Below are 17,310 nucleotides of genomic sequence, written 5' to 3'. Positions count from 1 at the left end.
CCATCTACTCAAGGGTCCTCAGCTCCACCACCTACAAGGGCCAGGGAGCGCCTGGCTCTGGAATTGGAGAGTCAGGGGCTCTGAGAAATCTGAAGGGCCAAATGCCCCAGCTTAGATACCTAACAAATCAAGAAAAGCTCTCAAGAACCTACGTATTTCCCAGAGGGGCTGAGGAGCCCGCCCGCAGTGCACACTGGGAGACGTAGTTTGGGGCCGACCCACTACCTCTTGGGAGTTGTAGTCCTTGGTTTCGTAAAAGGAAGAAGGAGGCGACTTCCAAATTTTGAATTAGTCCTTGTGGGAAAAAGAAGAGGGAAATCCATAACCTTCTGCAAGGTCTGGGCCCTATCTCTGGGTCTCAAGAACGTTGGCCAAAGGGGAGGAAGGCGGATCCGAGAGGGGCGGGGAGACGTTACGTTGACGCGGACGTGACCCTGCCCAATAGCATTTGGCGGGATTTCCGAAGGCTGCAGGTTCGGCGCGCGCTGCGGCCTGAGACCGAGGTCTGAGGAGAGCTCAGACGCGCAGCTGGGAGCTGAGAAGTTTCGTGTATTCCGTGCCGAAGGCCGGAGCAGGGGAGTAGAGAGGTGGACGCTGCGAGGGGCTCTGCACTCCGTCCGGGGTCGAGCGCGCGCGGGTCCAGCGGACTGAGGTTCGGAACGCTCAGCCGGCCAGAGCGGGTAGCGCTGCAGGCCGAGGTGAGTGTGAGGCGCGGACCCGGCCCCTTCCCATCGCGGGGTTTGGCTAGGGGTAAGCCGGACTCGGACTGGACCCAGGCCCCGGGCTCCAGCTCCCGCCGCCGGCTTGCGGGCCCCTCCGCGCCAATTGAGAAAGTCGGAGAAGGCGGGGCGGAGCTGGGATGTGCCCTGGCAGATCTGACCCTGGCAGCTCTTTGTGGCGAAAATAGCAGCTCACTCTAGTCTTTGGAGCTGGGAGGAACTTAGAGGCCTTCACTTCCAACATCCACTTTCTGGGCATGGGCCAGGAAGCCAAGACCCAGAGAAGTGTAGAGCCTTAAAATCACAACTGTTAAGCCAGAGCCAGGGTTTCCGGATTTCTGGTCAGTCCCTTTTCCATAACACAAAGTTTAGCTTACAAAATACCCACCTCCAGTTGCCCAAAAGATATTTGAATTGTCTGATGTGGGAGACCTTTCACGTGATGCCTAGGGAATGATCTGTAGCGAGGTTTGTTGTTTTTTTCCTTAAACTTTAAAGTGAAGTGTAATATAGAAAAGTGTACAGATCGAAAGTGTATACAGCTTCATGAATCGTTATAAAACGAATATATACCTGTGTAATCACCACTCATGTCAGAAATAGATTTTTCTCAGCACCCCGGAAGCCTCCCTTGTGCCCCCTTATCTAATACTCTCCTTTCTCCCGAGAGCTAACTAGTTGACAGACGGCTAACACCGTTGACTAATTTTGCCTGGTTTTGATTTTTGGCCGCACCAGGGACAGCCCCAGGACAGTGATGGAACCCGCCCAACAGCAGGACAACGCCAGATCCTTAACCTCCTAAACCATAAGGGAATTTCTCCGTTTTTGAGGGTTTTTTTTCTGTCTTTTGTCTTTTCAGGGCTGCACCCATGGCATATGGAGGTTCACAGGCCAGGGGTCGAATCGGAGCTGTAGCCGCCAGCCTACTCCACAGGCACAGCAACGCCTCCCCAACCCACTGAGCAAGGCCAGGAATCGAACCTGCAACCTCGTGGTTCCTAGTCGGATTCGTTAACCACTGAGCCACGACGGGACCTCCTGTTTTTGAGTTTTATGTAAGTAATACTGTATATTTTCATGTCTGGCTTTGCTCAACATTTTGTCTTTAGATTCATACGTCTTTGCATTTGGCAGTAGTTCTTTCTGGTTGCTGTATTGTATTTCTTACTCATTTTACCTGTGGTAGATATCTGGATTTTTTTCTGCTTCTCAGCTTTTATGAGAAAGGTTGTGGAGAACATTCCCACATACATTTTGGTGCACACGTGTATGGTTTGCAGTTGGTTAATAACACAGAGTAGTGAAATTCCTGGGTCATGGCATTTGTCTATCTTTTCTTTCTTTCTTTTTTTTTTTTTTTTTGTCTTTTTACCTTTTCTAGGGCCTCTTCTGCAGCATATGGAGGTTCCCAGGCTACCAATCAGAGCTGTAGCCACCAGCCTATGCCACAGCCACAGCAACGCTGGATCCTTAACCCACTGAGCAAAGCCAGGGATCGAACATGCAACCTCATGGTTACTAGTTGGATTTGTTAACAGGTGAGTCACGATGGGAACTCCAGCATTTGTCTATTTTCACCTTCCATATTTAATACTAGTTTTCTAAAGTGGTCTAATTTACACTTAAACCAGCGGTGAATGAGTGTTTAGTTATCCTACACATTGGCTAACATTGTCAGTCTTTTAAATTTTAGCTATTATATAATGGTTTTAATTTTAATTTTCTTGATTAATGAAGTTGAGCATTTGTTGATAGGTTTATTAGCCACTGGGGTATCTTCTGTTATGAAGTGCTTGTTCACATCTCTTGCCTATTTTTCTACTGGGTTGTCTTTCTTATTGATTTGAAAGAATTCTCTATGTATTCTGGTTATCAGCCCTTTATATTCATAATTGTGGTAAGTATAACAGTTTATTTTTGTGGTAAATATTTTCTCCTCGCATTTTTCATTCTTTCAGTGGTGTATTTTGATGAACAGGAGTTCTAAGTTTAAATATAGTCTAATTTTCCAGTCTTTTCCTTTTTGATTATTGCTTTACGTGTGCAGTTCAAGCCACCTTTTTCATAAATTACAAAGGGAGATATTTAAATTGCATTCAGGTGATCCTGATATTTGGAATTATAGATCACATTATGCTAAATCCTCAGTCTAAGAGCTGTACTTGAAATACTCAAGAACAAATGTCATCTTTCAAGTCCAAGAATGGAGATTTATTTTCCTTTTCTCTTTTCTTTCTTTTTTTCTCTCTTTCCCTCTTTCTCTCTTTCTTTCCCGCACCTGTGGCATATGGAAGTTTCTGGGCTATGGATTGAATCCCAGGCACAGCTGTGTCCTGTGCCACAGCTGTGGCAACTCCAGGTCCTTAACCTGTTATGCCACAGCAGGAACTCTTGTCTGTTTTCTTTTGAGTTAAATTTATCCTATTGTTAAATTGTCCAGCTTGTTGTGGTGTGATTTGAGTCCATTTATTCTTGTGGACATCAATACTTGTTTGCTTTTACAATACCTCAAGAAGATATTTAACATTTTTTTGTTCTCCGTTCTTTTCAAACTGAGCAATCTTAACTCTTATCATATTAATCTGACTTTTCGTATACCCCTTACACTTATGGAATATTTCAAAATGAGTAGGATACCTGCATATTACTTACTCATTTGTGCATTCAATGAGGTCTAGAATTGATTAAACTAGTGATCTTTCATTTTCATTCATGTCTGGGAGTTCCTGTTGTAGCTCAGTGGCTTAAGAACCCAACATAGTATCTGTGAGGATGTTTGATCCCTGGACTCCCTCAGTGGGTTAAGGACCTGGTGTTGCCACAAAATGTGGTTTAGGTTGAAGATGCAGCTTGGAACCCACCTTGCTGTGGGTGTTGTGTTGACTGGCAGCTGCAGCTCAGATTCAGTCCCTAGCCTGGGAATTTGCATTAGCCTCAGGTGTGGCCCTAAAAAGAAAAAAAATTTGGATTGTGATGATTGTTGTACAACTATAAATGTAATAAAATTCATTGAGTTAAAAAATAAATATTTAAAAAAAAATTTCAGAGTTCCTGTCGTGGCTCAGCGGTAATGAACCTGACTAGTATCCATGAGGATGTGAGTTTGATCCCTGGCCCCTCTCAGTGGGTTAAGGATCTGGCGTTGCTGTGAGCTGTGATGTAGGTTGCAGTTGTGGCTTGGATCTAGCGTTGCTGTGGCTATGGTGTAGGCCAGTGGCTACAGCTCCGATTTGACCGCTGGCTTGAGGACTTCATATGCTGCAAGTGTGGCCCTAAAAAGACTAAATATATAAATAAATTTCATCCATGTCTATTAGAAGCAAAATGTGTGACTACAAGCTATGATCCTTGTCTAAGATGGGAAGTACTTCTCTCATTTCAATCCATTGTTTCTCTATCAGGAATGGAAGCTTATGGCAATTAACCTATACCTTCATTTCACTCCTGTTCCATCAACCTCAAACCCTGTTTGCTGGAAGGAAACAATGGAACTGAAGCAATTTGTTTATTTTTAAAAAAGTTTTAAATTGTTAATTTAGAATGTTCTGTCAATTTTGCTCTATAGCAAAGTGACCTAGTTATACATATATATATATATAGTCTTTCTTTCACATTATCCTCCATCATGTTCCATCACAAGTGATTAGATATAGTTCCTGGTGCTGTACAGCAGGATCTCATTGCTTATCCACTCCAAATGAAATAGTTTGCATCTACAAACCCCAAACTCCCAGTCCATTTCCACTCCTTCCCCTCCCCCTTTGCAACCACAAATCTATTCTCCATGACCATGAGTTTGTTTCTTTTCTGTGGATGGGTTCATTTGTGCCATATACTCGGTTCCAGATATTAGTGATATCATATGGTATTTGTCTTTCTCTTTCTGACTTACTTCAGTTAGTTTGAGAGTCTCTAGTTCCAATCATGTTGCTACAAATGGCATTATTTTGTTCTTTTTTATGGCTGAGTAGTATTCCATTGTGTGTACATGTACCACATCTTCTTAATCATTCATCTGTTGTTGAACATTTAGGTTGTTTCCATGTCTAGGATATTGCAAATAGTGCTGCAGTGAACATAGGGATGCATGTATGTTTTTGAATGAAAGCTTTGTCCAGATATATGCCCAGCAGTGGGATTGTTGGATCATATGGTAGTTCTATATTTAGTTTTCTCAGGTACCTCCATGCTGTTTTAGGTAGTGGTTGTACCAGTTTACTTTCCCACCAACAGTGTAGGAGGGTTCCCTTTTCTCCACACCCTCTCCAGCTTTTGTTATTTGTAGACTTGCCAATGATGGCCATTCTGGCTAGTGTGAGGTGGTACCTCATTGTAGTTTTGATTTGCGTTTCTCTAATAATTAGTGATGTTGAGTATTTTTTCATGTGCCTGTTGACCATCCATGTGTCTTCTTTGGAGAAATATCTATTCATGTTTTCTGCCCATTTTTCTATCCCGTTTTTTTTTTTTTCATGTTTCTTTTTTTTGTTTGTTTCTTTGTTTTACTTTTGAGTTGTCTGAGTTGCTTGTATATTTTGGAGATTAGGCCCTTGTCAATTGCATGGTTTGCAACTATTTTCTCCCATTCTCTAGGTTGTCTGTTTGGGTTTTGTTTTGTTTTTGTCTTTTGTCTTTTTAGTGCTGCACTGGCAGCATATGGAGGTTCCCAGGCTAGGGGTCTAATCCAAGCTGTAGCTGCTGGCCACAGCAATGCTGGATCCTTAACCCACTGAGCGAGGCCAGGGATCAAACCCGCAGCCTCATGGTTCCTAGTTGGATTCGTTTCCGCTGACCCATGAAGGGAACTCCCAGTTTTGTTTTGTTTTTTTGTGGTTTCCTTTGCTGTGCAAAAGGTTGTAAGTTTGATTAGGTCCCATTGGTTTATTTATTTATTTATTTTTGTCTTTTTGCTATTTCTTTGGGCCGCTCCCGCAGCATATGGAGGTTCCCAGGCTAGGGGTCCAATCGGAGCTGTAGCCGCCGGCCTAGGCCAGAGCCACAGCAACGCGGGATCTGAGCCGCGTCTGCAACCTACACCACAGCTCACGGCAACGCCGGATCGTTAACCCACTGAGCAAGGGCAGGGACTGAACCCGCAACCTCATGGTTCCTAGTCGGATTCGTTAACCACTGCGCCACGACAGGAACTCCTATTTTTGTTTTTATTTCTGTTGCTTTGGGGGACCAACCTAAGAAAACATTTGTATGGTTGATGTCAGAGAAGACTTAAGAAAACATTTGTATGGTTGATGTCAGAGAAGACCTAAGAAAACATTTGTATGGTTGATGTCAGAGAATGTTTTGCCTATGTTCTCTTCTAGGAGTTTGATGGTGTCTTGTCTTATGTTTAAATCTTTAAGCTTTTTTTTTTTTATTACTCAATGAATTTATTATATTTGTAGTTGTACAATGATCATCACAATCCAATTTTATAGGATTTCCATCTCACAACCCCAGTGCATCCCCCCATCCCCCAAACTGTCTCCTTTGGAAACCATAGGTTTTTCAAAGTCTGTGAGTCAGTATCTGTTCTGCAAAGAAGTTCATTCTGTCCTTTTTTCAGATTCCACATGTTAGTGAGAGCATTTGATGTTGGTGTCTCATGTCTGACTGACTTCACTTAGCATGATAATTTCTAGGTCCATCCATGTTGCTAAAAATGCTGCTATTTCATTCCTTTTAATGGCTGAGTAATGTTCCATTGTGTATATGTACTACATCTTCTTGATCCACTCCTCTGTTGATGGACATTTAGGTTGTTTCCATGTCTTGGCTATTCAAAGTAGTGCTGCGATAAACATCAAGAGTACCTGTGTCTTTGCGAGTCATGGTTTTCTCTGTATAGATGCCCCGGAGTGGGATCGCTGGATCGAATGGTAGTTCTATTTTTAGCTTTCTGAGGAATCTCCATCCTGTTTTCACAGTGGTTGCACCAATTTACAGTCCCACCAACAGTGTACTAGGGTTCCTTTTTCTCCACACCCTCTCCAGCACTTATTGTCTGTAGACTTTTTGATGATGGGCATTCTCGCTGGTGTAAGGTGGTAGTACCTCATAGTGATTTTGATGTGCATTTCTCTAATAATGAGTGATGTTGAACACCTTTTCATGTGTTTTTTGGCCATCTGTGTGTCATCTTTGGAGAATTGTCTGTTTAGATCTTCTGCCAGGTTTTTTGATGGGGTTGTTTGTTTTTCTGGTATTGAGCTGCAGAAGGTGTTTATAAATTTTGAAGGTTAATCCCTTGTCAGTTGCTTCAGTTGCAAATATTTTCTCCCATTCTGTAGGTTGTCTTTTCATTTTGTTTAGGGTTTCCTTTGCTGTGCAGAAACATTTCAGTTTGATTAGGTCCCATTTGTTTATTTTTGTTTTTACTGTCATTAAGAGGTGGATCTGAGAAGATGTTTACTGTTGTTTATGTCAGAGAGTGTTTGGCCTATGTTTTCCTCTAAGAGTTTTATAGTGTTTGGTCTTATATCTAGGTCTTTAATCCACTTTGAGTTTATTTTTGTGTATGGTGTTAGGGAGTGTTCTAATTTCATTCTTTTCCATGTGACTGTCCAGTTTTCCCAGCACCACTTACTGAACAAGCTGTCTTTTCTCCATTGTATATTCTTGCCTCTTTTGTCATAGATTAGTTGGTTGTAGGTGTGTGGGTTCTTTAAGGTATTTTGAGTTTACTTTTGTGCATGATGTGAGGATGTGTTCTGGTTTCATTGATTGATATGCAGCTGTCCAGTTTTCCCAGTACTACTTGCTGAAGGACTGTCTTCTTCCCATTTTATATTCTTGCCTCCTTTGTTGAAGATTAATTGACCATAGGTGTCTGGGTTTATTTCTGGGTTCTCTGTTCTGTTGCATTGGTCTGTCTTTTTTGGTACCAGTACCACACTGCTTTGATTACTGTGGCTTTGTAATATTGTTTGAAGTCTGGGAGAGTTATGCCTCCTGCTTGGTTTTTGTTCTTTAGGGTTCCTTTGGCAATTCTGGGTCTTTTATGTTTCCATATAAATTTTTTGATCATCTAGTTTGTGAAAAATGTCAGGGGTAATTTGAATCTGTAGATTTCTTTGGGTAGTATGGCCATTTTAATGATGTTAATTCCTTTAATCCAGGAGCATGGGATAACTTTCCATTTCTTTGAGTCTTTTTTTTTTTTTTTTTTTGTCTTTTTGCCATTTCTAGGGCTTCTCCCGCAGCATGTGGAGGTTCCCAGGCTGGGGATCTAATCGGAGCTGTAGCCGCCAGTCTATACCAGAGCCACAGCAACATGGGATCTGAGCCACGTCTGCAACCTATACCACAGCTTACAGCAACACAGGATCCTTAACCCACTGAGCAAGGGCAGGGATCGAACCCACAACCTCATGGTTCCTAGTTGGATTTGTTAACCACTGAGCCACGACGGGAACTCCTCTTTGAGTCCTTTTTAATTTTCTTAATTAATGTTTTATAGTTCTCAGCATATAAGTATTTTACCTCCTTGGTCAGGTTTATTCCTAGGTATTTAGTTTTGGGGGGTGAGATTTTAAAAGGTATTGTATTTTCATGTTCCTTTTGTAATAGTTCATTCTTGTTTTGTTTAGTTTTAGGGCCAAACCCACAGTATATGGAAGTTCGCAGGCTAGGGGTCGAATTGGAGTTGTAGCTGCCAGCCTACAGCACAGCAACACCAGATCCAAGCCACGTCTGCTAACTATACCACAGCTCACAGCAACACAGGATCCTTAACCCACTGAGCAAGGCTAGGGATTGAACCCACAACCTCATGATTCCTAGTCAGATTTGTTTCTGCTGAGCCACAAAGGGAACTCTGACTTTGCTTTCGTTAATGTGGTATGCTAGTCAGGTTCATTACTACTCAGCCACCATAGGAACTACCTCAAAATTTTTTTTTCAGAGTAGTGTCTTGAGGAGTTCCAACTGTGATACAGTAGGTGAAGAACCTGTAGCAGCTAGGGTCACTGTGGGGTGTGATCCCCAGCTTGGTGCTGTGGTTTAAAGGATCTGGTGTTGGTAACGCTGTGGCTTGGATTCAGTCCCTGGCCTGGGAACTTTCATATGCTGTGGGTATGGCCATTTAAAAAAAAAAAGAGGAGTTTCCATCATGGCACAGTGGTTAAAGAGTCAGAATAGGAACCATGAAGTTGCAGGTTCTATCCCTTCCCTTGCTCAGTGGGTTAACGATCTGGCGTTGCTATGAGTTGTGGTGTAGGTCGCAGATGTGGCTCAGATCCTGCATTGCTGTGGCTGTGGCATAGGCCGGCTGGCTACAGCTCCAATTAGACACCTAGCCTGGGAACCTCCACACGCCGAGGGAGCAGCCCAAGAAATGGCAAAAAGACCAAAAAAAAAAGAGTGGTGGAAAGTCTGCATTCATTTACCAGTTTACCAAGCACCTGATGTTTATAATGTATCCTAGGGTATATATACATAAATAATTCTTGGTCTCTATCTTTAAGGAATATGAAACAGGAGAACAGGGGGCATAGGTGATCTCATTAAGCTGTCCTTTAAGAAGCAGAATAGTCTTGGCTCTACCTAATGTCTTTTTTTTTTTTAGTTTATTTTTTATTACTCAATGAATTGTAATACGTATAGCTGTACAACGATCATCACAACCCAATTTTATAGCATTTCCACCCCAAACCCCCAGCCCATCCCCACTACCTCCCAACCTCTCCTTTGGAAACCGTAAGTTTTTCAAAGTCTGTGTGAGTCAGTGTCTGTTCTGCAAAGAAATTTATTGTGTCCTTTTTTTAGATTCCACATGTAAGTGATAGCATATGAGGTTGGTGTCTCACTGTCTGACTGACTTCACTTAGCATGATAATGTCTAGGTCTACCCACGTTACTGCAAATGCTGTTAGTTCTTTTAATAGCTGAGTAATACTCCACTGTATATATGTACCACATCTTCTTGATCCACTCCTCTGTCGATAGACATTTAGGCTATTTCCATGTCTTGGCTATTGCATAGAGTGCTGCAATAAACACTGGAGTACATGTATCTTTTCAAGTCATGGTTTTCTCTGTATAGATGCCCAGGAGTGGGATTGCTGGATCAAATGGTAGTTCTATTTTTAGTTTTCCGAGGAATCTCCATCCTGTTTTGCATAGTGGTTGCACCAATTTACAGTCCCACCAACAGTGTACTAGGGTTCCCTTTTCTCCACACCCTCTCCAGCATTTATTGTTTGTAAACTTTTTGATGATGGCCATTCTGGCTGGTGTAAAGTGGTACCTCAGTGATTCTGATGTGCATTTCTCTAATAATGAGTGATGTTGAACAACTTTTCTTGTGTTTTTTGGCCATCCGTGTGTCATCTTTGGAGAATTGTCTGTTTAGATCTTCTGCCAGGTTTTTTGCTGGTTTTTTTTTTTTTTTTTTTTTTTTTTTTGGTATTGAGCTGCAGAAGGTGTTTATAAATTTTGGAGATTAATCCCTTGTCAGTTGCTTCAGTTGCAAATATTTTCTCCCATTTTATGGATTGTCTTTTTGTTTTGTTTAAGGTTTCCTTTGCTGTGCAGAAACTTTTAAGTTTAATTCAGTCCCATTTGTTTATTTTTGTTTTTATTGTCATTACTGTAGGAGGTGGATCTGAGAAGATAGTGCTGTGGTTTATGTCTGAGAATGTTTGGCCTATGTTTTCCTCTTAAGAGTTTTATGGTATCTGGTCTTATCTTTAGGTCCTTAATCTGCTTTAAGTTTACTTTTTCATATAGTCTTAGGAAGTGTTCTAAGTTCATTCTTTACATGTGGCTGTTCTGTTTTCCCAGCACCACTTATTGAAGGGGCTGTCTTTACTCCATTGTGTATTCTTGCCTCCTCTGTCATAGAATAGCTGACTCTAGATGGGTGGGTTTAATTCTGGGCTTTCTTTTTCTGTCCTGTTCCACTGATCTATATTTCTGTTTTTGTGCCAGAATCATATGGTTTTGATGACTGTAGCTTTATAGTGTAGTCTGAAGTCTGGGAGCCTGATTCCTTCAGCTCCATTTTTCTTTCTCAGGATGGCTTTGGCTGTTCTGGGTCTTTCGTCCTTCCAAACAAACTTTAAAATGTTTTGTTCTATTTCTGTGAAAAATGCCACTGATAATTTGATAGGGATCGCATTGAATCTGTAGATTGCCTTGGGTAGTATAGTCATTTTGATAATATTGATCCTTCTAATCCATGAGCATAGTATGTCTTTCCATCTGTTTGTGTCATCTTGATTTCTTTCATCAGCATCTTATAGTTTTCAGAGTACAGGTCTTTTGTCTCTTTGGGTAGGTTTATTTCTGGGTATTTTATTCTTTTTGATGCAATGGTAAATGGGATTGTTTCCCTAATTTCTCTTTCAGATCTTTCATAGTTAGTATATAGAAATGCAGTCGATTTCTGTGTATTAATTGTGTATCCTGCGATTTTGCCAAATTCATTGATGAGCTCTAACAGTTTTCTGGTAGCATCTTTAGAATTTTCTAGGTATAGTATCATGTCATCTGTAAACAGTGATAGTTTTACTTCTTCCCTTTCAATTTGAATTCCTTTTATTTCTTTTTTTTTGTCTGGCTAGGACTTCCAAAACTATGTTGAATAGTAGTGGCAAGAGTGGACATCCTTGTCTTGTTCCTGATCTTAGTGGGAATTCTTTCAGGTTTTCACCATTGAGAATGATGTTATCTGTGGGTCTGTCATATATGACCTTTATTATGTTGAGGTAAGTTCCCTCTATGCCCACTTTTTGAAGGGTTTTTTATCAGGAATGGGTATTGGATTTTGTCAAAGGCTTTTTCTGCATCTATTGAGAGGATCTTATGGTTTTTATTCTTCAGTTTGTTAATGTGGTATATCACACTGATTGATTTGCAGATATTGAAGAATCTTAGCATCTCTGGGATAAATCTCACTTGATCATGATGTACAGTCCTTTTAATATATTGTTGGATTTGGTTTGCTAGTATTTTGTTGAGGATTTTTGCATCTATGTTCATCTGTGAAATTCGCCTATAATTTTCTTTTTCTGTGGTATCTTTGTCTGGTATTGGTATCAGGGTGATGGTGGCCCCATAGAATGAGTTTGGGAGTGTTCCTTCCTCTGCAATTTTTTGTAATAGTTTCAGAAAGATAGGTGTCAGCTCTTGTCTAAATGTTTGATAGAATTCGTCTGTGAAGTCGTCTGGTCCTGGACTTTTGTTTGTTGGAAGTTTGTTAATCACAGTTTCAATTTCAGTACTTGTGATTGGTCTGTTCATCTTTTCTATTTTGTCTTGATTGAGTCTTAGAAGATTGTACTTTTCAAAGAATTTGTCCATTTCTTCTAGGTTGTCCGTTTTATTGGCATATAGTTGCTTGTAGTAGTCTCTTCTGATCCTTTGACATAGTTGATCTCATTAAGCTGTTCATGTTTAAGAAGCAGAATAGTCCTGGCTCTTCCTAATGTCTTTCTGATAACACCTGTCTAGATGGAGGGGAAAACCTGTGACAGATTTGTTTTTACTGCCATGAACTCATGGCAGTGATTAAACCAAAAGCCTAGCAAGCAATTCTTCAAGGCATTTATTATAAAACTATGTTAGCACCTCTGCTTTCTCTAGAATTTGTCCTCATGGCTATCTATATTTTTCAGTATTGAACACTGAGTAATGGCTGTGCAGATGCAGCTTGAATCAAATGCAGATACTTCGGTGGAAGAGGAGAGCTTTGGCCCACAGCCTATTTCACGATTAGAGGTATGTGCTTTGTTGTTTATTTTGGAATTACAATGCTGGATGAGACTGTTCTACCATTTGGAAAAGTCACAACCTTTACATACACCACTGGTTTACTACCTAAGGTCAAGACTCAAATTAGAATTTTCAGGAGGATTCTCAAGTGTTCTGTGGAAAGGCTTAAGTCAATTGCTGAACATGTCTGGCTAGATCTTTTCTTTTGTCAAGAATTCTCCTACTTTATCATTGTTCTTTCTTAGAGCTGGATTGTTAGAAACTAAGGAGCCCTAGGATCCCATGGTAGAGTCTCTGCTCTTTGTCTTAAGTATGAAATTACTGTCCAGGAAATTACAATGACCTAGGCCAGCGATGCATTAGGGGAGAGGAACAGTGTCTCTCCATTGACCTGGATCTGTGCTGAAGTAACTAGAAAGACAGCTGTCATAGGCCCGGAGAAGGGGTTGGTGTTAAAGTGTAAGAGCCAAGCTTCAATTCAAGACTCTTCAGAAGAACATCAAGCACCAGAGCTGGGCCTTTCACTGTTTCTGCCCATTGCATTGTACAGAGACCCCCATGGTGAGTGCAACTGACTTGGGCTGAAAAAAGTAGGAGAGAATGCTGAGAAAGCCTTTATTCTTTTATCTCTTTATGCATGTCCCTCCCGTCCCCAGCTAAACTTGAAGACTCTATAGGTTACTTAAACAAGTTGCTGATAAATGTTGGAGAGTTCAGAGTCATAACTTGGTTTCGTGAGCACAATACCTGTGTATTGAATATTGCTTAAATATTAACAACAGACCTGGTTTCTATGGGCAGCGACTATTCTCTCTTCTCTCTCAAACCTTCCCTGACCCCCTAATATACACACATCCCCCCTTACTCATTCTCTCCCATAAATCATGGCTTTGGTGGCTAATAAAACCAAAACTGACTTTGTCTTTTTTTTTTTTAATTATTTTATTTTATTTTTTTTTTTTTTTGTCTTTTTGCTATTTCTTTGGGCCGCTTCCACAGCATATGGAGGTTCCCAGACTAGGGGTCAAATCGGAGCTGTAGCCCCCGGCCTACGCCAGAGCCACAGCAACGCAGGATCCGAGCTGCGTCTGCAACCTACACCACAGCTCACGGCAATGCTGGATCCTTAACCCTCTGAGCAAGGGTAGGGACCGAACCCGCAACCTCATGGTTCCTAGTCAGATTCGTTAACCACTGTGCCACGACGGGAACTCCTTTTTTTTTTTTTTTTTTTTTTTAAGGCCACATCCATGGCATATGGAAGTTCCCAGGCAGGGGTCGAACCAGAGCTGTAGCCGTTGGCCTGCACCTCAGCTCACAGCAATGCTGAATCCTTAACCCACTGAGTGAGGCCAGGGATTGTACATGCATCCTCATGGATACTAGTCGGGTTCGCTATCCCTATCCCTGAGCCATGATGGGAACTCCCTGACTTTGTGTATAGGAAGAAAGAGATGCCTTTGAATGTGGTTTTTTTTTTTTTTTTTTTTTTTTTTTCCCGTTCTTTTCTAGGGCTGCACCCATGGCATATGGAGGTTCCCAGGCCAGGGGTCTAATTGGAGCTTTAGCTGCCAGCCTACACCACAGCCACAGCAACAGAGGATCCAAGCCTCGTCTGCGACCTACACCACAGCTCACAGCAATGCCAGATCCTTAACCCACTAAGCGAGGCCAGGGATCGAACCCACAACCTTATGGTTCCTAGTCGGATTCACTAACCACTGAGCCACAACACGAACCCCTGGATGGTTTGTTTTTGAGAAGTGGTCTGTAAATCCCTGACCAAGAGTAGTTTTCCCCATTATTAATATCAGTTGTTAAAGCAGAGCTTTCCAGTCTTTGTGCTCCCAAGAAGGTACTGACATGCTAAGATAGTACTCCCTTTAGCTCTGGGGCAGTCTTATCTGTTTATCCCAGCTTAGTGTAAAACATATTGTTTTATGTAGAAAACATTGAGGAACACTGGCTTGAAATGGCCTTTTAGGGCTCAGGATCTCAAAGCTCATTTAGAGTCCCAGTTGTAAAAGGTCGAAAGTTACAGGTTTAATCCAATTCATGGTAGGAGTCCATTCTAATATACATTGTGCTAGTTTACTGGTTTTGATGATGAAAAGGTTGATAATACCTCATATGTAGGACATACTTTTCACAGCTTTTGCATATAATTTCACAGTTACTAAAACAGCTCTGTTGGAGTTCCCATTGTGGCACAGCGGAGGCGAATCTGACTAGTATCCATGAGTACGCAGGTTCGATCCCTGGCCTTGCTTGGTGGGTTAAGGATCCAGCGTTGCTGTGAGCTGTGGTGTAGGTCACAGATGCAGCTCGCATCTGGCGTTGCTGTGACTGTGGTATAGGCCAGTGGCTATAGCTCTGATTCTACCCCTAATCTGGAACCCTCCATATGCCATAGGTGTGGCCCTAAAAAGACAAAAAGAAAAACAACCAAAAAAAAACCAGCTCTAAAAAGACAAACAAATTTTAAACCCCACCTAAAACAGCTCTATCAAGTATGTAGGGACAATATCCATATCAGATGGATAAGCATACCGAAGCTTAAATTTATCCATGGTTTTGTTCACTTGCAGCAATGTGGCATAAATGCCAATGATGTCAAAAAATTGGAAGAAGCTGGATTCCACACCGTGGAGGCTGTTGCCTATGCACCAAAGAAGGAGCTAATAAATATTAAGGGGATTAGTGAAGCCAAAGCTGATAAAATTCTGGTGAGTACGGCTTATGTGACCAAGTGAGGCAGTAGTGGAAATAGTGCAAAAGGGTGTACAGTGAAAGGCAGCAGTTGTCCTCTTTCTCTCCCTCCTTCTGTCATCGTCTTCGTCTTTACAGAGGTGACCGTGTTAATTGTCTTTGTATGTGCCTCTTCACATAAATTGAGATATTTTCTAAGGAATTGCGGAATCATTGAGTATGGCATAAATACTGCCACATTGACTACCAGTTTGCACTCCTGCCAGCAGTAAGTGGTATGTGTGTTTCTGGATAATATGATCTCATGCCTTAGAAATATACTCGTTAGTATGCAGCCACAAAAAAATTTTTTAAGAATATTCACTGACATAGGAAAAATGTTCCTGATAGAAGAAAGCAGGTTAATGGGAGTTCCCGTCGTGGCGCAGTGGTTGGCGAATCCGACTAGGAACCATGAGGTTGCAGGTTCGGTCCCTGCCCTTGCTCAGTGGGTTAACGATCCGGCGTTGCCGTGAGCTGTGGTGTAGTTTGCAGACGCGGCTTGGATCCTGCGTTGCTGTGGCTCTGGCATAGGCCGGTGGCTACAGCTCCGATTCAACCCCTAGCCTGGGAACCTCCATATGCCACAGGAGCGGCCCAAGAGATAGCAACAACAACAACAACAACAACAACAACAAAAAAAAAAAAAAAAAAAAAAGACAGAAGAAAGCAGGTTAATGAAATATGTTTGTGCACATATATGTTTTTGTTTTTAAAAATTGTGTAAATACAATTACACAAATACAGTGTATACCACACACACTGGGGATAAATACATTAAAATATTACTGTTGTTTCTAGGAGTTACCGTTGTGGCTCAGTGGTTAATGAATCCGACTAGGAACCATGAGGTTGAGGGTTCGGTCCCTGCCCTTGCTCAGTGGGTTAACGATCCGGCGTTGCCGTGAGCTGTGGTGTAGGTTGCAGACGTGGCTCGGATTCCGCGTTGCTGTGGCTCTGGCGTAGGCTGGTGGCTCCAGCTCCGATTCGACCCCTAGCCTGGGAACCTCCATATGCTGCAGGAGCGGCCCAAGAAATGGCAAAAAGACAAAAAAAAAAAATTACTATTGTTTCTAGTCTAGTTAACATGACTAGCCTTTCAGCATGTATAATCTGTTAGTCAGCTAGTTATAAGCGAGATTCTTTAATAATAAAAATAAAATATGGGAGTTCCCATTGTGGCATAGCGGAAACCAATCCCACTAGTAACCATGAGGATGTGGATTCAATCCTTTGCTTCGCTCAGTGGGATGGGGATCTGGCATTGCTGTCAGCTGCAGTGTAGGTTGCAGACAAGGCTCAGATCCCACGTTGCTGTAGCTGTGGCATAGGCCAGCAGCTGTAGCTCCCATTCGATCCCTAGCCTGGGAATTTACATATGCCGTGAGCGCGGTCCAAAAAAAAAAAAATCATATATGTATATATGATTACAAGTCATATGTTTAGTTTTATTAACCTTAATAAATGACATAAAAGTGATTTTACTGGCTTAATGTAAATGAGTTATTAATAATCTTTTATATTATTTAGCACTTTAACTTTGAAATCCCATCCATTTCGTAAACATGGTATTCTCACTTGGGCTTCATACCGATGCTGAAAAAAATAAGTAAGGCCGGTATTATCTCTTTCTTACAGATGAGGAAACTTAGGCACAATACTTCTATCTTAGTGATAGAACTAAGACTAGAATCCAGTTATTTTCATCCTGCTATACTGTGATCCTTTATCATTTCCCTCTAATGTCTTACAGCTTTTATTAATTTTTCTTGTTTCATATACTCCTTTGTTACTCATAATACCTCATGATTACATTTAATTTTATGCACTTAGCCTTTGGTATTTACGGGCTTTCCCCCCTCCCCAAATCTATGGCATATAGAAGCTCCTGGGCCAGAGACCAAACTCTTGCCATAGCAGCAACCCTGGCTGTTGAAGTAACAGTGACGGCTAGTTAACCTGCTGTGCCACAAGAGAACTCCTACAGGCATGCTTAGAGATAATTGTGGGTTTGGTTCCAGATCACCACAATAAATTGAATATTGCAATAAAGTGAGTCAGAGTTTTTTGGTTTCCCAGTGCATATAAAGGTTATTTTTATACTATGTTGTAGTCTGTTAAGTATGCA

At 41.6% G+C, this 17,310-nt stretch overlaps 1 protein-coding gene across 2 annotated transcripts in view; it reads left to right on the top strand.

The window, feature by feature from the left end:
* RAD51 (RAD51 recombinase) overlaps nucleotides 250–17,310 on the top strand; it is a 47,913-nt gene continuing 30,852 nt past the window's right edge. Inside the window, exons 1-3 of one of the 2 annotated variants that reach the window (XM_021082812.1) lie at nucleotides 250–336; nucleotides 12,338–12,440; nucleotides 15,023–15,160. In XM_021082812.1, coding sequence (XP_020938471.1) covers nucleotides 12,354–12,440; nucleotides 15,023–15,160 — 225 coding nt within the window. In that variant the 5' untranslated portion in view covers nucleotides 250–336; nucleotides 12,338–12,353. 2 annotated transcript variants of the gene reach the window in all.

This window comes from Sus scrofa, chromosome 1 (assembly GCF_000003025.6).
Source record: "Sus scrofa isolate TJ Tabasco breed Duroc chromosome 1, Sscrofa11.1, whole genome shotgun sequence".
In the NCBI taxonomy this organism is placed as follows: Eukaryota; Metazoa; Chordata; class Mammalia; order Artiodactyla; family Suidae; genus Sus; species Sus scrofa.
The sequence above is the reverse complement of the archived record's forward strand: the minus strand, read 5'-3'. Positions and strand labels throughout refer to the sequence as shown.